The sequence below is a fragment of the Sphaerodactylus townsendi genome, linkage group LG09, assembly GCF_021028975.2.
Source record: "Sphaerodactylus townsendi isolate TG3544 linkage group LG09, MPM_Stown_v2.3, whole genome shotgun sequence".
NCBI classification, from domain to species: domain Eukaryota; kingdom Metazoa; phylum Chordata; class Lepidosauria; order Squamata; family Sphaerodactylidae; genus Sphaerodactylus; species Sphaerodactylus townsendi.
The window spans coordinates 34356424-34378191 of NC_059433.1; the positions used below are offsets into that span (position 1 = coordinate 34356424).

Below are 21768 nucleotides of genomic sequence, written 5' to 3' on the forward strand. Positions count from 1 at the left end.
TTTATCATCAACCAAAAGGTGACTGCAACCAAGAAATCAGGAGGAGATTGAAAGTGAGAAGGTGGCAGCCATGAAGGAGCTTGAGAAGATTCTTAAATGTATGGATGTGTTACTGGCTACCAAGGTCGAGTTAATTCATGCCGTACTATTCCTTATTATTATATATGGGTGTGAAAGTTGGACAGTGAAGAAAGCTGACAGGAAGAAGGTAGATTCCTTTTAAATCTGGTCTTGGAGGACAGTGTTACAGATACCATGGACTGTCAAAAAGACAGTTCTAAATCAAATCTAGATCAAATCAAGACTGAACTAGAAATTAAAATGACTAAATTGAGCCTGTCATACTTTGATTACATTATGAGAAGACAAGAGTCACTGGAAAAGACCATAGTGCTAGGAAAAGTTGAAGGCAGCTGGAAAAGAGGAAGGCTCAAGACATGGACTGACTTTATAAAGGGAGTCATGGCCCAGAGTTTGCAAGATCTGAGCAAGATTGTTGACAGGAGGACATTTCAAAGACACTGTTTCATAGGGTCACCATGTGTTGGAAACAATTCGGCACACCTTAACATATACACGTTAGCCAAAGTTGTTTTTATTTACTTTTTGTTTTGTTTTTAATTGTTTTAATTGTGAGCTGCTTTGAACAGGGTTCTTGAAAGATAGTATACAGATTTTCTAAACAAACATGCAATCAAATAAACAAATAATATTTCTAACCTTTTCCAGTCAAGCACCATGCATTGTTCCTTCTTTCCTTCTTTGTTCATTCATTGCTTTTCCAGAAGCAATACAAACAAACCAGAGGCTGTTTGCTTCCCCTCTTCTTTCTCATTAAACAATTACATGATGATGCAGCACAAAATGTTTCTATTATATTATCATCATTTTTTCTCTTGTTTTCACCTACTAAGAGCAAGCAAAGTATTGATTGACTTACAGTATATGAAAAATCATTGTGTAATTGGCAAGCATCAGGAAGAAGCTGAGAATTAACATAACCACATAGTTCTGCAAAGTACCTCTCTCAAATGTGCTTCAGATCAGACTACAGGTACTGAAACAGTTTGGCATGTGGAAGGGATCATCAGGTGTTTGGTTTCTCTATCTAACTGTGAGGATATATTTGTCCTGAATGCTGTGTAGACTTAAAATAACTGAAAAGTTTCTTTCCAAAGGTGTGATGGATGCTATCCATTTATTTCCTATATTTACCCTGCCTTCTTTCAGAATACCCAAATATATCGGGGTTGTTATGTGCATATAATGTAGACTGCTTTGGCCAGCTGGTACTCCATGCAGGAGAATGGAAAGCCTTCATGAAGAACCTCCGTAGGAAAAGAATTCTGTATTCTTCCCTTTGGAAATTGCTGCTTGCTGAACCCATTGGAAGCTGAGTTTTGTTTTCTTGTGAGTGAACACTGCACTGCTAAACAGAGGCATTCTTCTAAGCTGCAGTAGACTACCTGCAGTAGACTTTTTGGTGGTGGAAAATGCTGGGTAAAGACTGGGAAAACATATCCCAGCCTTTGATTCCCTCGTTATTGTCTGAACTGCATTCCTTCAGGCTGAAGATAAGAAAAGCAGCATCAGAGCTATCTATCTTTTGGTCCTAGGTCTCTTGACAATACAGTTTTGGAATTTCCAGTCTGGGAATCTACAGCTGCACTGCCATGTAATGTGTAAGGATTCAGGAAGCAAAATATATTGTCAAGATGAAATATCTGTCCAGTACTGTGGGTCTGCAAGATCATATTCTAAGTGGTTATAGTGAGCTTAAACTGGGACATTGTGTTCCGTGTAGAGCACTGCAGGTACATGAATACATTGCCATTTCAGGGAATTCTCTGTTCAAAGAAGATCCCAGTACCTTACCATATTGGTTCCTATTGCTCTTCTTTTTTACTATTGGATGTTAAGAGCCTATAATATACTGCTACTTGCTGGCCAATATACTGAAAAACCAATAACAATAAAACATAAAATAGTTGGGTGCAATGAAGTTATTCATCCAAAGGATCTACTGGTAAAGGACCATTTTCTTTTATCTCAGGCTCTGACTCACTTTAACTGCAGAACTTTGCCACTTAGAGAAACGCAGCTAAGTAGTAAATGCTTTGTAATAGTTCCCCACTGTAGATCCCTCATCATTTTTTTCCTCAAGAATAAGTAGAGTTTTATAAGTCATTGGAGTTACATTTTACGAACACAGCATGTGCAGAGCATATGGCAAAGTACTTTTGAAGAAATGGATGTTGGGACAGATTTTAAAGTCTCCTGTGCTCACCCTTCTTTCATGAAGCAGTGTGATTTTTCACCAATTCCCAGACCAGACACTTACAACCATTATCTTAAGGTTGCAGGTTGTGTGTGTATGTGTTTTTGTAATGAGTTTACTTTGTCAAGTGAAACTTTCTTGACATTAAAGGCCCTTTTGTCCTGCCACTGCCATTCACTTGTAATCTGGAACACAATCCAGAATATTTGTTGTACCATTCCAGTATGTCTTCATGAGTGAACAAAGAACAAGCACCTTCAGAATAAAGTGAGAACAAAACTGATCCCAAATACAAGTTGTTTGACTTAAAGTATGCCTGCTTCCAATGAAGAAAAAAAAAGGACAACTTATTATTAAGAAATCTGATGGTCACAAATTTTATGGATGAGAATTAGGCCACAACTTCATGGCCTTTGGACAAAGAGTGGGCGCTGCTGTTATGGCATGTTGTGTTCAAAGCAGGCAGCAGGCAAAGGTGTGGTCAGATAGTTCAGAGGCAAGGCAGGTGGCAAACAAGGGTTCTAGCTTTAAAAGGGGCTTGGACAGATTTATGGAGGAGAAGTCGATTTGTGGCACCCAATCTTGATCCTCTTTGATCTGAGATTGCAAATGCCTTAGCAGACCAGGTGCTCGGGAGCAACAGCCGCAGAAGGCCATTGCTTTCACATCCTGCATGTGAGCTCCCAAAGGCACCTGGTGGGCCACTGCGAGTAGCAGAGAGCTGGACTAGATGGACTCTGGTCTGATCCAGCTGGCTTGTTCTTATGTTGACAGATGAAATTCCCTCGACAGGCGCGTGTGTGTGAACTGGGCTGCATGAAGCATGTTTCTTTCCACAAGGGTTATCTGCACTGGGTTTTTTGTCCCAGTGCTGTTGGGAAATTGACAAATGCACCACTTTGGTTTCCCAGGCTTTTCTCTGATTTTTCTCAAACTTGTTTTGTTCTGAATTTTTTTGGGGGGGTGGGGGGGTGGGGGGGTTGCACTAAAATCTAAAAAGTTGCTTTGTGGATAAAATAATTTGAATAGCAGCTAATTTCCCTGACCCCATTCCCATGTTAGCCTATTCTGACTTCCCTGGAGGCTTTTTATTTCTTAAAAAATAAAGTTACAAGTATACTGTTATGACAATATATATTTGTAGTACTATATGTTATGTGAATTCTCAGCATTCATTTTTTAAAAAGTAAGTCTGTATCTTCCCCATTTGAGGGGGGTTCCACTGGAAGCAGCATGGGGCCATCCTGGCAGAGGGACAGATCCACCACTGGGTGAACGGACACCCCCTCCAACCTTCTATATATATCATCGAGGGAGGGTAACCATGAACTTGTATTTTTTCTTGCTTTTTTCCTTTCAGAGACTGAGGTGCTTCGGAAAAATGGTAGCATTTGTTTGAAAGCACTTTCTCTCAGTCCTGATATCAAACGCCAAAAGGCAAAGGATGTCTCCTGACTTTTATTTTTCTTTCCCGCAGGCACGCCCTTCTCTCAAAGGCACACTAAAATAAACATACTAAGGCAGATATCAACTTAGACAGGATAACACAGGTTTATTCAACAGGCAGAGGAGATGGTAAAGGTAGCAATATTAACTTGGAGATGGATTTATATGCAGCAAATAAGGCAACAGGAATATATTTATACTAATCACAAGAGAACTTGACACAGAGACTTACTGTTTTTGGTTTCTTCAGCACAGCATTTAAAATTACTCAGTTATGGTTCAGCTTAGATGTTAGTTTCAGAGATGTTTTACAGGTTGGACAGTTCCTTTGCTTAGATGTTCTGGCTTATGGCTATTCCCATGCAGGGTCCTAACATAGGCTAGGACCATTCACACAATACCCTCAAACAGCCCACCACAGTTAGATAAAACCTTCAAAAATAATACATAAACTCTCTACTGAGGTAACCAAAGAAATTCCTAATACTACAGACCCACTGGAACACTAGTTTATAAAGGTCCTTTGACTAGCCTATTAATAAGCCTTTCCCACCAGTACCCTTTGTCAATGTATGTGATTGCTTCCACCAGCACTTAAGCTGATATCAATAATTCCTGTCACACATTCTGACAGAGCTATCCCCTCAGAGATGTTTAATTTTCACTTTATTAAGGGAAGCAACTCTTACTGGGAGTTATCAGTAGGAACAATTTCAATCACAGAATGTTTGTGACAGGGAGTCCTCTGCACCCCTCTGTTACTTGCCCAATTAGAATGCAGGAAGTCACAGTCAATCAGATAGCTCCTCTGTTGCTAGGCCTTTTCAGCCTCACTCTGAAGGTAAACAGTAAGTTTGGGGATGGCAGGGAGCTGCACTGGTAGAGGTGCAGATTTACCTGGAGGTTAATGTGGTGCTGATCACCGTGCCAGCATCTCTGCAACCCCACCCCTGCTGACATAGCAGGAATGGTCCAGGGATGTGGCAGAAGGAAGAACAAATGCTAGTAGGCTTCCACCCAGCCATTGCCCCTGTTATGCCAGTGACTGGAGCTTTGGATTTATGCCACCTGTTTGGTGATTTAAGTCCATTAAGCACAATGGAGGCTTTCAAGCATCAGAGAGATTTTTAAGTTATTTGCCTCCCCATTGTACCGGACAGCCCCTTTGGGAATGGCAGGTCAGTGCAGCCATGGCCCCATGTCCAGGCACCTGGCCTTTTGGATGGGGCTGCCCATCCTCCATAATCAAAAGGGCTAGAGACTTAGTAAAAAAAAAAGCTGAGGATTCACAGAACCCATCACATCTATTGTTATAACAGTATATTGCTATAATGATATTTTGACACAAGGAAGGGAGAATCCTATCTGCCGCTGCTTTATCAGCAATTGTACCAGCAGCAGGGAAACCACACAAGTCCATTGCTGTGTGGAAATCACCTCTGTCTTTACCTGCACAACCTCCAGTGCACGTTAACATGATACTAAAAGCAGATTTGAGTTTCTGTGTGTGTGTGTGTGTGTGTGTGTGTGTGTGTGTGTGTGTGTGTGTGTGAATGCAGCATTAATATGCATCATAAAACAGAAGAGAGCTCTTTCTAAACAGTATCCAAGGTAAGCTTTCCAGTCTGCATTGTACTGCATATGCGTGAAATGCCAAGGGCACTCTTGGAATAGTGGGTGAAAACAATCCCTTGGGAATGTAGCTTATAAATAAAACTGTTGGCTTAAGAGGAAAGTAAAGTGCTTCTTTAATAACAATGATGATGTTGATGGCTGGGATCTCACTATAGCAATAACCAAGCTTGAAATGAGTGGTTTAGATTTCTCGTGTGAAACTTCTTTGAAATGTTAATTGTTTTGCAAGATTTCCTTTAAAAAAATACTGAAAAGCAAGATTATTTGCATCACTCATGTACTGAAAAGGGAAGTGCTGATCCAAAGGCAAAGTATTGTAAAAAGAGCTTTTTAAAAAGTTAACCTTACAAAATAAGGAAATATATCATTTAATTGCATAGTGATTAGCCTGCTAGGAGCAGGGCATACTAATTTTTAATTTTTTAAACTTCATTTATCATCTGTATTTCTCACTGGGACTTGGGTAGGATTACCAAATTACCAAATAATGCAATAAAGACCAGGATAATACATACAATAAAAAGTGCAGTAAAACTGGATAATCCAATCAAAGAAAAAAAAGAATGACAGTACAGCGCATCCAATGCACAATGCAGCATGGGAGGAGAGTGTCAGAAATATGATCTGACTGTACCTAATCATGATGCCTAATAAATATCATACCTCTAATGCCATATTTTACCAGCAAATTGTCTGCTGCATATTGACAATTGCAGCTCTATTTGTGTGAGAGAAAAATGGGTATTAAATGCCACCCTACACCAATCCCCACTCCATCCACAAACATTAAGTCATTCAGTTTAAAATACATTACAAAGGATGGAACACCTGATCATGGAGGAACAAATGAATCTCTTCGACCATCAGGCCAAAGTCAGCTTATCCTACTCAGACTGGCAGCGACTCTGCAGGGTTTCAGGTAGGTCTTCCATATCACCTGCTGCCTGAGTCTTTGACCGGAGACATCAGGGATTGATCCTGGGACTTATTGCATATGGATAACATGAACTACCAGCCAGCCACAGCCCTCTCCAATGTCTTTGTCTAGTTTGGCAAAGATGAACGCATAGTTCATGCATCATTATAACAACTCAAAGCCAGGCTTTTTAAAAAGGGGGAAAATAAATTCAGAAGACCTCATTGAAATGTAAAACACATCAGAGGAATACTGTGAATGAGATGCACAGGGATACTCACCTGCTTTTATTCAAGATGCTTAGTAGCTTCAGCTGTAGGGAAAGAACTTGAATATGCAATATCCATTCATGTCATTGCCGGTAATCCACAGTGCAGTGAAACTGGAATATTGGTATTCATGCTGATTGAGTATTATGACTGGGGTGCAGCCTCACTAGAGAGTGCAGTGGATGTGGTTGGACTTTATTGTCTTAAATTCAAGAAACATGCACTTCTTTATCTTTGTGCTGCAGCCACTGGAAGCCTTTACCAGATAGATGTTTACAGAGAGCTTAAATATCGGTCAGAGAATATGGAACTATTTGTGTAGGGACCAGCAAGTTAGTAAAATGACCAATCTTTTACTTCCCCCCACTTCCACAAAACACATAACATGCCTTGTGCCTGGGGTGGGGATTGGGAGCCCCTGTATTTTACTCCTTACCCCCAATACACATATCATGCTCTGAGCCTGGCCTTAGCTGGAAGGGCGGGCTATTTAATTTAATAAAATAAATATAAAGAAATTATTTTTGCAGCCATGCGATAAATTACATATTCTATCACACCACTGTAACTCACCCTTTTCCTTACTAATATATGCGCAAGTGAAGACAGGATAATGTCCCAAAGCATCTTATTACTAGCCAGTTTAGCAAGTCCTTCTTTTAAAAAAAATCTGTACTGCCGTTTCCGCACGGGCATTTAATGGCGGCCTGGAGATGGCAAAAATGCCATCTCCAGGCTGCCATTCGCACAGAAGGCGCGGCTGCATCACAGCTGCGCTGCCCAACCGCCGCCCGACCGCTGCGAAGCCGGCGTTTCCCCAGAGCGCTCGGAAGCGCTCTTGTTGGGGAAACACCGCCTCAAAGCAGCTGCCGAGCGAATGGCAGCAGCTTCGAGACGCCTCCCCCACCCGGCACTTACCTTGTCCCCGGGCCTCCGGCGTGTCGCCGAGGCCTGGGGACACGCCCCATTGCCCTGCGCCACTGGAGCAGGCGCGCAGGGCCAGGGGGCATGTCCCCAGGCCTCAACGACGTGCCGGAGGCCCGGGGACATGCCGGGTCGGCCGGGTGCCGGCGCTCCGTGGCACCGGCTGCCCGGCTCTTTCCAGGACCGTCCATGCGGACGGTCCCAGCGTCGTCAGATCGGCGTCGGAAACGCCGACCTGGCCGCTTCCGCATTCATGCGGAAACGGCCTATGTTTGCAGGTAGGGGGAGTTATAGTTGCAATCCTCTAGATGGGGCCTGAAGTTCTAGAATTACATCTGATCACAAACATATGCCAGCAAAAAGGTAGACACAGCCCAAGAACCTGCATAGAACAGTTCCACAGTCATTGAGAAAGTTTAGGAGGCAAGTTGGCTTAGCTGTGGCTGTGCTGTCTCTGGCCTCCCCCTGGATTGTACAGTTAGACTTTTCATGACAAATAAGCTGACAAATAAGCTGACTGACATTTTTAAAAGGGTGGCACATACATTTAAATGTAACAGTGTTGTTGTATTTCTTATTCCAAAGAACACCTACTGGTTGTCATTTCATCATTCAATGGGTTACATTTATTTTGAAGAGTTTAATTTAAATGTTAAAACGTTACGTCATTTACCTTGCTAAGAAAAGCAAATTGTACTGACAAAAGTCACTAGTGGCTCCATAGATGGGGAACAAAACAAATGAAATCTTTCAGGACCCATTCTAGGCAAATATTTTCTGTGGTGCATCCCATAGACCCTTTGTGTTGTGGTCATCATCATCATCAACCTTTTATTGGCATGAGTTTAAAATACAACAGAGAGGTTGAGGAGAATCAAGTTAAAATAAGTAAATAAAATAAGTAAAAAACATTTCCAGCAGTTAAAACAATAAATAAATAAATAAACTAAAATCTGTGGCGAATCTGTTGTGCCAGCGCCAGGAATTTGGCAACGTCTAGGGATCTCTGAGGAGACTGATCACAAAGCAGATAGAAAGATTTGACCTTGTCTGATGAGTAGGCATAGTTCTCAGTGTATGGGTCTATATATTGTCTTCTAGATGAAGCATATAGTTCGCAATTTAGGAGGATGTGCTCGATTGTTTCGATGGCTTTTTGTGAGCAGGGACACGTTCTTTGTTGGTATGGGATCTGGAGAAATCTGCCGCTCAGGACTGCTGAGGGTAGGGCGTTCAGTCGGGCTAGCATTAAGGTACGTCGGAGGTACGGCGAAGATATATTGTAGAAATACCTTGGTAGCCCTTTACTGAAGGGGGGAAGGTAGGCGCCCTCCGGTAAAATGCCCTTCATGTGCTGAGTAGAAAGCAATTGGTTTTCCATTCGAGTAGCCTTAGCGACAGAAGTTTGACTATTTGCGCTTCGTCCATGTTCATGAAGAAGTCTAAAGCGAAGCCTAATGAATTAATTTTTTCCTTGATCAGAAGACTCCAAGTGGAGAGGTAGGAATCCGAAAGCATTCGCTTTGTTAGGCTGTCCTGCTCTGATCGAAAATGGAGGCGCAGCCAGTATCGAAGCGAGGAGAGCCATATACGTGTTTCGAGAAGATTTAGACCTAATTCCGAACATAAAGAGAGATATGACACGGTGTTCGAAATTCCAAGTAGTTTGCGAAAAAAGCTAGATTGTATAGACTCAAGAGGCTTTAGATTGTGATTTAGCCAGATTGAGGCACCATACAAGGTTTTTGGAATCTAATAAGGGTGTCAAGCAAGGCTGTGTCCTTGCCCCTTTACTTTTCAACCTGTGTTGTGGTCCTGAAGCCGATGTCCCCGCCTGACTCCAAAAAGCAATCCCAAGACTCACAAATGAATGATCAGGACATCAAGACTCACAAATGATCATGTGACATCAACTTGTTTCTTTTTTTTTATGGATGCCATCACATTTGAGGGATGTTTGGAATGTTAGCTCACATTGTTTGAAAACTATAGTCTACTGGAGGTTTGTTTTATGTTTATTTTCCTTTGCTTTCAGGAAAGAAATGACCCACAAGATAATCATCTAACAGCTTATATGAAGAGTTATATAATCTTATGCATGTTGGCTGCTCTACCCAGGAAGTTATTCTCTATTTCTTCTTACTTGTGATTTCAGGTCACTTTTACTTTTTGTCACCCATTTTCCAGGTACTGAAAGTACACTGAAGGGAGTCTAGGGAACTGCTTCTGTGCTGATAACCTTCCTTGTGGTTTCTGAATGTCTACTTGTAGAAATTATGGACTATGTGATTAGTACTGGCTTGTTGACCTATGTAACTCATTGCTACATAATTTATCCATTTTAATTTGCATTTTTGTGTTTATTCATCTCCTAGCATGTGTTTACTATACCTATGGGGGGCGGGGGGTGGAAAACTGCATTCATGTGAAACTGAGCCAATTCATGGCATCCCTATAGCGGTTTCAAGGCAAAAGGAGGCAGTTTGCCATTGTCTGCCTTTGCATAGTAACTCTACACTTTCTTGGAGGTCTCCCATGCATACACTAACCATGGCCAACCCTGCTTAGTTTCTGAGCTCTAACAAGGTCAGGTTAGACTGTGCCACCTTACAAGGATTGTATAAAATACCTAGTTGCTTTCCTTTGTATGTGGACCTCAGTCAATGAGATCTAGTCTGGACTAATCTGCCTGTTTTCTCAATCTAACCAAAGGATGTCATAATTATCATGCCCTACAATTTTGTCCATTTTGTTTCCTTTTTACCTGAATGATATTATTTCTCCTTCTGAGGATAAGCTTTCATCTCATGAAAAAAACTCATTTTCTGACTTCTTAAGAAGTCTGTCCAGGATTGCTCCTAAAAGTTCTGAACCCTCTGCTAGTGATTTGTTCATTCAGCCTTATCAGTGAGGTGCATGGGGAACACTTCTGCAATTGTGTTCAGTGCCATTTTAATTTCTCACTCCACGCCATCTCTTCCTCTTCCTCCCACCCTTGTGTTTAATGCCTGCTGTCTGGATCTCCCTTGAATTGATGGTACTGGAGTTGCCAAACTGTCATCTCCCCAAGGATCACAAGGGTCTAGGTCAAATGAGGGAAACCAAAGCTGACTGCTTCAATGTCTGTGCATGCACATACACAGAATAAGTCTGCTTGATCTACGTTAATTTCTTTATTTCTTAATTTCTTTACTGTCTTCCTCCCCAAAACCTGGAATTGGCTACTGCCCTTCATGTTTTTGTGTGCCACGAAATCAGCCACATCTCACTGCCCGTGGCACCCAGCATGAATGTGAAGTTTCACAAGTTAGCTGGAAGCAGCTGGACAAAAGAAACCGTCACACTCCTGCTCACACACGTTGTGGCGAGAGATTACTTAGCTACCCACTCCCAGTCCAAGCATTTCCTGCCTCCAAAACTTCCTCCCTGGACAGCAGCTGACTTTTGTTTGCTGGGACATGAGGTAGAATTCCTTCCTCCCCTTCCCCACACACACCTCAGCTTCCACCAGACAGGGAGCCTTAGTTGCTTGTTCACCTGTGTACTGGGTGGACTAAAGTGGAGCCCAATTATCAGGTCTGCTGCCCCCCACCACAATATATAGCAGCCAAAGGTGAGCAGACTGCAGAAAGTAGTGTGAGAGTGCCTGGCTGAGGCTGAGCCAACGCTGACCACAATGGCCAGTTTCCTGTTCCCTCTCACCTGCCACAATGATCGCTCCATCTTAAAGCTGTCAGGAGGTCTTCACCAGTCTATTTGCTTTTCTTTTTACCATCTAGATTTGAGTCCAGTAACACTTTTGAGAAACATCAGATTTTCAAAGAATGAGCTTTCAGGAGTCAAAGCTCCCTGGGTCAGATGGGAGGGGGAAACTTTTTTTTTAAACTTTGACACTGATCAATTCCATTTCCCTCTCTCGCCTGTCACTTGCAATTTCTTCTCCTCTTGAAGAAGAATGAACATGAATTGTAGCTGTGCTCAGGTCAGTTGTTGCTCCAGTGACCACCTTGCTCCTTTTGTTCCTATTTTCTGCACTGTTTTGCATATGTTCGATCATTAGATCTACATTAGTCTCCAGTAGCCTTGGGAGTTGTATGAGGGTCATAATCCTCGAGGTGGGGAAATCTCTTCTTAGACAGGAGAGAATTTCACGCACCCATGTGGATACCAACTTACATTCTGCAGTCACTCCATTGGCTGCTCACCTATTCCCCGGCCCAATTCAAGGTATGGACCTACAAGGCCTTTTATGGTTTTTGCTCATTACTACAGTTCTGCCTCTTTCCCTGTTTTTCCATACGTATTCATTTTCTGTTGTGGTCCCCACCTGATGAAACTGCCTCCCACCCTTCTGGCTTTCTTCAGACTGTGCAAGACAGAATTATTCAGGGGGGCTGTTTTTCCATAAGGAATTAGATTGGTACTGTAATGTTTTTGAAAAAAAAACATTCAGTAAAGTACCAGAACAGTGTACTGCATGTAGTATGTACTGTGTGTTGCTGTTAAATATTTCTTTTTATTTTATTCTGTTTCTTTCAGGCTTGGCGGGGGAGGGGGTGCACAACAATTTATATAAACAAGATTAAATACAATAGCTATAAACCTATAAGACAATGACACAGTTAAAATCTACACTGAGCACAATGGGCAGATTCTACTATGTAGTATGATTCTACTATGCAATTTCTGCACCGTTTACCATATCTCGTTAATAAATAAGCTTTGTTTCAGCTTTGTTTCAACTGGGTTTTCCCATTTCCGCAACCTAACCTTTGTTTATTGGATAATATTAATTGCATTTGATTCGCTGTGTATTCCACCTTGAATCTCAGTGAGATAAGGCAGACTATAAATAATGCAAATAATCTTAAATAAATAAAACCCCTCAAAAATCGCTCTTCCTGACTTTGATATGTGGATGCTGATCGGTGTTGCTCCTTAAACAGGGTCAGAGGCATTCCAGTCTAGAATAAGATGACCATATTAGGGAATTGACTTTATGCAAGGGATTTAAAGCAGGAGATCCCTGCTTCAAGTTAAGTCCTGATACTTAGTGAATGTAGATTCAAGATCAGTATGGAAATAAATGGGGCTGTTGGGCAGGCTTTCTGTTCCCATCCTTTCCTCTGAGGAGCCAAATGGTTTTCTTAATGCTCTGAAATACAGCCAAAAATAATCCGGGGACATGGCAAACTGAATGATTGGGTTCTTCCTGCCTGCACGCCTTTGTCTGGTTTTCATCACTAACCTGCATAAGCTGAGCTGCGAGAATTGTTTGGCAGCCCTTAACTGAGGCTAACCATGACTGCGACGTCTATCCTAATGGCAGCATTTGGCTTGGGAAAGCAGCAAGAGATCTGCGAAGACTGGATGCCCTCCATGGCTCATTGAGAGAGGAGAAAAGGCGAGAGGGACAAAGGAGGTCCACTGAAAGTTCACCCTCCGCCCCTTCTCCCCGGGAATCCCGCCACCGATGCTCTTTCCCTCGCCCAAACAATCCACCCACCTCCGCCGGTCTTCTAAATTCCGATTGCCCATCCGAGAGCAAAGGCGATGTTCGCCGCTAGGTGGCGGGCTCCCACCGCTTTTGGAAGTTGGAGCGTCCAGGGCGGCTAAAGGCATCCCCCGCCTCACTCCCCTTATTCCCCAAGTAGCTTAATCGTATATCCTAAGGGGTGAGGGTGGGGGGCGCAAATCCCAAAGAAAACGAAATCCGTTGCTTAGACAAACCCGGTGCCCAGAGGTATGAAATCAAAACCCGCTTTCTCTGCCCTTTCCCGGAGCTCGCACTTTGCCGGGGACCTGTTTCTCGAACTTCTGCACCCGTGTGCCCGTTGCCAACCGTAAACGACGGTCCCGGTGGCTCTCCTTGTGCTTTCCAATGGCTTCCAGGCATCCTTCCGCTGCCGATGCTTGACCTTCACTGGAGGGCCAGGAGAGGGGGTGATCGGCCAAGGCGCGTCGATCTTTTCTTTTCTCTTCTCGAGCGAGTGTCTTTTAAAAAGAGCAGGGTGGCTCTTTGGGGAGAGCTGGAAGGTCGCTCCGGGGCAAGAGTCTCCTGCGCTTCGGTTTGAAGCCGTCCTTGTTTCAAAGCGTCACAAGCGCCCGGCGGGGCGGGGGGGGGGGATTGACCAGAGTGCGGCACGCCTGTTGGGAAACTGACCAGAGGAAGGAAAGCTTGGGAAGAAGCTGGTGTGTGTAAGGTTGCGGGGGGGGGGGGGGGGAGATTTGTCCAGAGCAGATCTGGAAGTGCGAGTGTGCGCGCGCGCTCCGGGGGGGGGGGGGTCTAGAGTTTATCTGGTGTGAGAAGCAGTGACGGGTGTGAATGTGTCTGAGAGAGGGAGAGGGTGGGAAGAAGAAAGGCGGGGGGGAATTATTGGCAATGGGCGGGAGAGAATGAGGCGAATCCTGTTTCTTCTCCTTCCTGCCAGCCCAATCTCGGCTCATTTTCTCTAAGCAATACAACTCCACGGACGGCCACCCTTAGCCCGCTTGACTGTCGACCACCATGGACCTGCCAGGTAAACGGCGCGTCCCCTCTCCCCATTTCCCTGGGAGGGATTTCAGAATCCGGATGCCTGCCCCCCAGGAAAGGAGGCGGGAGGCACGGCTCTTGGGCTGGGTTGGGGTCCGTTCTCGGCTGGGGGTGGGGAAGGAGAGCAAGGCGGGCGTGCCTCCCCGACGTCGAACTTTCTTTAGCGGGGAAAGAACTCGTGAACTTTGCCGGGCGGGAGAAATTTGGTGGGATTTATTTATTTTTTAAAAAGAATTCTCTCCCTGCGTGGATTGACCGGATTTGTTTCAACTGGGCGGGGATGCAGCCGATCGAGGCTTAAAAGGCCTGCGGATTGGGCGGGGAGGAAAATAGAAATCGGAGCGAAGCTATCCAGGCGGAAATTTCGTGGGAACGTGCGGGATGCCCAGAGCAAGCCCGTGCAGCGGGGGATGCCGCTTTGCTGGGGCGCCCGCCTCCCAACTAACCGAAAGCGCTAGAGAGAGACGCGTGTTTGCAAGATCTGGGAGAGGCGACGGAGCGAGACCTTGAGCGCCTGTCATTCGTATTGAACCTAGGTGCAGAATTTCAACTCCCCCAGTGTAAACTACTGAAAAGCGCTTAAAGAACAGTGTAGCGTGGAAGCGAAGAGACAGGCGGACGATCCTCCTACAATGTCTTTTTTTCTTTATGGGGGGCGGGGGGCGGTTAACAGTTTGAACCTATGCCTGTTTATTCAGAACAGTACTATTGGACTTGGTGAAGCTGAGTGCCAGAGAAAAGCTCCTGGGATTTCAGCCTGAATGTTTGCCACGCTCTACAAATGTCGGGGATCAGCTGGGGGTTGTCAGATGACATGTATACACACACCAACACTATGCTAGACGGTAGCATCTGTATGGTACATGAAGGCCAGCAACGACCAGTTCCCTCCGCAGTACAGGCTGAAGGGTCACTCGTTTCTCTCGCTGGGAGGATGGGGCTGGCGACGCGGCTGACGGCTTCCTAAGGGAGCCTGCGACGAAGCAGCCGACCGCCCCGTCGAAGCCTCCGCCGGCCTGGCGAGAGACCGAGCAGGGCGCCCCCACGCGGTGGCCCTTGGAGGATCTGCTCTCTGACATCGCTTCTTCTTCTCCCCGCAGGCTGCAGCGCGCTCCCCGCCCGCCTGTGAGGCCGCCCCGCCGGAGAAGCGCCCTGAGCTCGGCTCGGCTCCCGTTGGAGCCCCGGTACGAGAGCCGAGGCAGCCGCCCTCCGGCCGCCCCTTCTGGAGCCCGCGGCTGGTGGCGGGCGCTGCGGCGAGATGCCCGGGCGGCCGAGAGGGCGCTGGGGGGCGCTGTCGGGCGGCCCCTCCTGGCTGACGCCTGCGCTGGCACTGCTGCTCCTGCTGCTGCCGGCTGCCCGCCCTGGGGTGACCACGCAGAACGACACGGAGCCCATCGTTCTGGAGGGCAAGTGCCTGGTGGTGTGCGACTCCAGCCCGTCCGCCGACGGCGCCATCACCTCCTCGCTCGGCATCTCCGTCCGCTCCGGCAGCGCCAAGGTGGCCTTCTCGGCCACGCGCAGCACCAATCACGAGCCCTCCGAGATGAGCAACCGCACCATGACCATCTACTTCGACCAGGTCAGGCAGCGCCGGCCCCGCCCCCTACGCCGGCCCCGCCCCTCTCCTTTAAGCCCCACCCCGCCGTTCCAGTGATGCTTCCCTTCCCTTCCTTAAGCCTTTCCCCTTCTCTTGAGAAGCTCCCACAGGTCGCAACCCCCAGCTACGTTCTTCTCCTACGCCCCCTGGTGGTAGCATCTCCCTCTCTTCTTTCCATCACCCTTTCTGTTCCTTGCTCAGTCTCCATTCTTGCTGTCCCTAAACCAACCACTCTTTTCTCCCCTTCTACATATGGATCAGCCTTCTTTTTTGTCCCAGGACCATCTCTTCTCTGAGCCTCTCTATCTCCCTTCCAACATCAATGACTAGCATCCTCTTTCCATTCTTCACTTGCATGGCTAACCCCAGCTACATTTTGCTTCACGTCCTCCATTCCCCCCCCCCCACATCCTTTCCTCTGGTCTTCCTAAAGTCAGCCCTGTTCCCCAGTGACCCTTCTCAGGTGCAGACCCACTGGTCCTTTCCCTGGCATTTCTCTAACAGAGCCCCAACTCCATCTCTACCTGAACTAACTCTCCTGCAACCTCATTCTCATAGCTGCCCCTCCCTTCAGTCCTTCCTGCCAGCTTCACCTTCTCTCTCTGACTCCCAATTTTAGGTTCACTTTAGTACTTTATAGTCAGCATCCTAGCAGCTCCGGTGGCAACCTTTGGATTTGGCAGGTTCTGTGCTTGAGTAGCCTTAGTGCTCAAGCATCATTTTTTCACCCGACCCCATCTCATTCCTCACATTACAAGTCATGCTGAAAACAGTTTTTGGTGGACCGTGAAGATGGACTTGTAGTTTAGGCCAGGTCCATTCTGGACTCCAAGGACCCAGAAAAGTGTTCCCCAATTCTCTCCCCTCCATGTTGAGCCCCATGCTGTCCAGTTAGCCTATGATCTTGCAGTCACCAAGTATCTGCAAGAGAAAAGAAGGTGACTCCTCGGTTACAGTGTCTCCCTTCTCTGCCACTAACATTCCAACACCTGGTTTTGCCAGTGTTGAGGTTCTGGGATTTAAAAGGTGGGTAAAAACAGAAAGGTTGGTGGAGAGGAAGTTGCAAAATTTGGGCGTAGAGCAGCATGAGGTCAGCTGTAGGCACTGCATTCTTAAGCTTTTCCTCTTTAGTTATTGGAGGTAGCCTTCATGCGCATATTGTGACCAATCTAATGGCTAAAATACAGAAAAAAAGAGAAAAAGTGCTGATTTTTTGAAATCTTTAAAATATAGCATATGTACTGAAGATACTTGTTAGTGGCAACTGATTTAAGGCTAAATATTTATTTGTGTGTACACAAAGATGAATGGAAATCCACCCAGAATGACCCAACATGAATAATCTCCTACCAGCTTTTTTGACATCACTTATCTATTGGTTCTCTTTTCTCACCGTGTTTTATCTGTTTGCTTTTCCAGTGGTCACAAATTATCAAAAAACCAATTTTGCATTTACAGAAATGCACTTCTTTTTGTTAGTATAGAATTTTTCTACTGTCTCCCCCCTGTCAACATAGAGAGCTGTAACAGTAGACCGATAGTTCTTCATGTATACATTAAAAATTGTTAATAATGTTTATGTGACTTCATCAATCTTTACAGTAAGTAGACTTTTAAGTATTGCAGTTTTTATTTTGTTTATTTATGTATTTTTGGTTTGTGTATGGAGCTTTTAATCACAGCTTTCAGGTAAATAACAGGTAGTGGCAAAGGTGTGCCTTGGTTACTTAATTGAAACAATAGTATCGGGAAATAGAATCTGGTTGTGCAGATCTTTCCTTCTTTAATATCCTTAAAAGATTTGAATCTGGGCTATGTAAAAGATAGCCAACATTTTTCACTGACTACTGTTTGAATACTGTTTTCACTCCTTTTTGTGTACACGCAAATGAACACTTTTGGCTTGAGTGAGGCTCTTGTAAAAAGTTCTGAATAAGGAGCTACCCAGCAGGCAAAAATACCCCAAACAAGAATCTGTGGAGCTCTTCTATTAAAGTGTGTTGTACTGCACCAGTGAGCTTTGAGTCCGATCTTGATAATCCTTTGTTTAAGATGGAACCAGCAGGAGGCTGCATTAATTTCACAGAGCTTTCAAATCCCAAGCAAGCCTCATAACCAGTCATCTGAGATTAGCTGCAAAATTTTCGATTGGATTCTGAAAGGGAGAGGGAGAATCTTAAACATTTGTGATGAGATGGTTTCTAGGCTCTGATTTGTGTTTCTTTAGCGCTCTAGATCAAGAGGGACAAGTCCATTCCTTGCAGATCCATTCCTGTTTCTTTTCCGCTGCAAAAGGCTTTTGAAACATTCATAGCATGGCTTGGCAGATCATTTCGCAATATTCTAATTGGCAGATTGCATTCACTTTTTACCACTCTGCATCCACACATGGCTAGTGCTGTCTCTGTGGGCTCAAATGCATCCATCCCACTCATTGGTTTGAGCCTAACTGAATTAGTTCCTATGCATGGGGGTGGGGAGGAAAAAATATCCAAAGAAGTAACTTATTAAAAAATTGAAGACCTTCCTTTCCTGCAACTGCATCACATAAGACATGACAGAATCTAGTTTTGTTTCACATTAAATTGTGAGCCCCAAGGGACACACATTAAATTGTGAGCCCCAAGGGAGAGTTTCAATACTGTCACAGGAAAATGTGAAAAAAAACCCTTAGCTGACTTGCTTAATAGGTTATCTCTCCCTTCTCTTGTGTGTCTGTGTGTCTTGTCTCAGAAAGGATATATTATGTTTTCTCCTACACTGTGAAGATACAGGCTGCTGTCAAGTTCCTTTCATTCTTTCCAAGAGCTTTGGGTACACCACTGTGTAAATCAATCAGATGTCTGAAGTGATTCCTTTTAAAGCACCTTGGAAACAGACTCCTTCCCCCTACAGTCCATTTTAATTGTATGGCAAATGCCATTGGTGTTACCTTGCTTTGAGGACTGCTATAGAATTCTCTCACCCACCGCTGCTTTCCCACAAGCATGGAATCAAGGCGTGACCTTCTCCCCCTCTTTTTTTCCCCCTTCAGGTATTAGTTAATATTGGCAACCATTTTGACCTGGCTTCCAGTATATTTGTAGCACCGAGAAAAGGGATTTATAGTTTCAGCTTCCACGTTGTGAAAGTATATAACAGACAAACTATCCAGGTATGTTGGAGACTCTTCTACTTTTTCCTTCCTTTTCAGAATCATTCACAGGAAGGCTAATGAAGCAGAGCATGCAGAGACACATATTAAAACTCATACACTGAATCTTTTATTAATATGCCCTTTCTCAGCTCTGTGAAATAGCAGGATGCGATCAAGACTTTTAGCTCAGGGCGAGCACCGATAGGCTGCTCTCTGTTGCTGGGACTATTTTCTGGTGAGAGAGAAATGTGCACGAGCTGGGTGAGGAGGCACCCTTTTACCACCAAAAATGTTCCTAAAAGGAGTATCTTTCTCTCTCCTGCTCTGCCTCATGCTTGAAATCAAATCATATTTGCATGTCGGGGAGACCCAGTTTCATCATTTTTATTTTGTTTCTCCGCTTGACGCGGGATGCAAATATCCAAATGAAGTAACTTTGACTTGCGGTTGAGCTTGTGAACTTGCATGCTATACAGTCAGAACGTTTTGTGATTGGTGAAGAGGCACGTCATAAACTTCCAGGACTACTCATGTTGTGTTTTTCTTTTGCATTTTAGGTAAGTTTAATGCAAAATGGCTACCCAGTGATTTCAGCCTTTGCTGGGGATCAAGACGTCACCAGAGAAGCAGCCAGCAATGGGGTCTTGCTTCTTATGGAGAGGGAAGACAAAGTCCACCTCAAACTGGAGAGGGGAAACCTCATGGGAGGGTGGAAATATTCAACCTTTTCTGGCTTCTTAGTCTTTCCACTATAAAGGGAGGTCATGGTGAAGCCTGATCTGCAAGCTGGAACAAGGATCCGACCATTAAAAAAACCACCCTCCTCCCTCTCCCAGAACTTGGCCAGACATGCTAATAACTCCAGCCGCCCAGTCAGACTGCCATAATAGAAGAATGAGAACCCTTCTCAACGCCACTGTTTGCTTTGACTCTTGACAGATCCTTGGGAAACCTGCGGCTCTAATTAGTTTTAGATGACAGTGATCGTTAAGAGAAACAAAATTATCAACCTGAGCAATTTGTACCTGTGATTGTAAAGTCAATTTTGGATTTTATTGTTGGGATCATTGACTTTCCTCCCTCATTCTCTTTTCGTTGCCCGGAAGGGACAAATCAGCTGGGACCACCTGACTGCTTCTCCAGGGCTTAACCCCCAAGGCCAAGAAGAGTCTGACATCTGAGAAAGAATTCTTGCAACGCCTTTTCTTTTTGTGTTTGTACAGCCTTAAAAAAAGAAGACGAAAATAAGAATGGCTTCATTTTCAATCCTGTATCTTTTGGGGGGAGGGAAATTTTTTGGACATTACTGTGTCAAGAAGTGCTTTATCCAGTGAAGCAAATTTTGCACGATTGGAAACTATTCTGTTTTGTGTTCCTTGTGTTCTTCATCGTTCTTTCTTTTCCTTTTTTGACTCTCTTTGTGCTAAAGAAGCAAGCTAGAGCACTTGATAAGATAAAACAAGCACATCCGTACTCCGTAGCTTGCAGTGAAACTAACGAATAAAACAGTTCTGCTTGCACTATCTGCTGATCTAATAGAAGAGTTTGTCATGATTTGAGGAAGAGAGTGCACATCTGATTCTTGAGTTACAATTTGGAACCTTTGAAGGGACTGACATTTTCAGAAACTGTTCCAGAAGTCTGTCAATCTTCTATTTGAACATACTTTAAAACAACAGCAATTTTTGCACTTTGGGGAGTCCTTTGGTGCTTTATTTGATGGATTTGATTACTAATGCCTTGAATATGTAGTGGTTTGGTCTCTGAGTGCTCCCATGAGTTGTCTCCTCTCTGGTTTAGGTTGAAAACAAAAACAACAGATCATGACTGCCACGATTAGGCAGGTATTAGCAGCTGCCGTTAGTATGTGTATCAGAACCAGGAAACTCCAAGTCTGAAAAAGCTTCATAAGGTTTATATGGTAGCTATGAGTATACCAGAAATTGTATTTACTTTTGAAATTTATTTTTTTCTGTTGATTCTTTCTCTGTTAGCATCCAAAGACTTTCAAATATAGTCAATCCAAAACTGTATACCAGAAAGGTCACTGATTCCAAATGATAAAAGAAGAAACCTCAGGTTGAATTCAAATTCACCTTCTATGTGTCAATGTAACCAAAACGCTAATGGACTTTAGATTCAGAATAAATGGGTTTCATGTCCAACTTGCCTTCTTTTCACTTTTATATAAGTGTCAAACGTAACTGTGTACCACAGGAAAACGACTGTTTGGGTTCAAAGAAGCTATGATTGGGCACTTGAATATTTTTTGGGGGGCAGAGGGAAGCTGTCAATTTAATCTATTTTTTTAAAAAAATCTATTTCAGTTAATTTTATTTTTTGTTCTGTTAGTATCTCCCCTTCACAAAGAACAAGAAAAATGCAAATAATGTTTGCAGAATATAACTGGTAGACATGTTGCATGTTGGAATTATAGTGGACGTATTTTCATTGTAAATTCCTCATTAAAACGTCACTGTCAGTTAAAAAATATATTTAAAAACTGCTGTATTACCTGTATTACCTATAGTGCTTCAGGCTGTTTTAAAAAGACAAGAATTCTGAAAACTGACTCTGGTTTTCCCCTTTCGATTTGTTTCCATTTTTCTTAGAGGATGCTGCAATACTTCTCAGTATTGGGTTTATATTTTGCCTCGTCCTATTTCAAGCCCTCTGCAGACATTTCTTTGCCACCCATAGGGGTTGATCACTATTGTACTGCATAGCGTGTTTTGTCCAAACTAAGATTTTGTGATCTTCACATTGATGTAAGATTCTGCCTCCTTTCTGCCTAAACAAGCCTATACAAAAGTCCTAGTTTATTCTGTGCATTTTACTCCCAGGAAGGTTTTTTTTAGGATTTCTACCTTACGATGCAATTATAAGAAAAGTTGTACCTTTTTAAGCATATTGATTTCACAGGGCTGAGAAGGGTGTGGCTTTGTTAGAATTGCACCATTAGGCGTTATCTGCACAATCTTTACACCTCGGTTTTGTGCTGTGATTCGTGGCCAGATTGGACCAAAACACAA

At 44.1% G+C, this 21768-nt stretch overlaps 1 protein-coding gene across 3 annotated transcripts; it reads left to right on the plus strand.

The window, feature by feature from the left end:
• Positions 1–13192: 13192 nt before the first annotated feature.
• On the plus strand, positions 13193–20901 carry CBLN2 (cerebellin 2 precursor). Of its 3 annotated transcripts, none has more exons than XM_048508330.1 (5): positions 13193–13211; positions 13900–13989; positions 15104–15582; positions 18635–18754; positions 19294–20901. In XM_048508330.1, the coding sequence occupies exons 3-5, from the start codon at positions 15262–15264 to the stop codon at positions 19489–19491; spliced, it is 639 nt and encodes a 212-aa protein (XP_048364287.1). In that variant the 5' UTR covers positions 13193–13211; positions 13900–13989; positions 15104–15261; the 3' UTR covers positions 19492–20901. The 3 variants fall into 3 exon arrangements, with proteins under 3 accessions (XP_048364287.1, XP_048364286.1, XP_048364288.1); XM_048508329.1 differs by lacking the exon at positions 13193–13211 and adding an exon at positions 13228–13660; XM_048508331.1 differs by lacking the exons at positions 13193–13211; positions 13900–13989 and adding an exon at positions 14334–14539.
• The last annotated feature ends 867 nt before the right edge of the window (positions 20902–21768 follow it).

Excerpts from the sequence above, each read along its gene's own strand:
- CBLN2 (XM_048508330.1), top strand. The coding sequence starts at position 15,262 with ATGCCCGGGCGGCCGAGAGGGCGCTGGGGGGCGCTGTCGGGCGGCCCC. Across the intron at positions 15,583-18,634 it reads TGACCATCTACTTCGACCAG|GTATTAGTTAATATTGGCAA; the intron begins GTCAGGCAGCGC and ends TTCCCCCTTCAG. Across the intron at positions 18,755-19,293 it reads ATAACAGACAAACTATCCAG|GTAAGTTTAATGCAAAATGG; the intron begins GTATGTTGGAGA and ends TTTGCATTTTAG.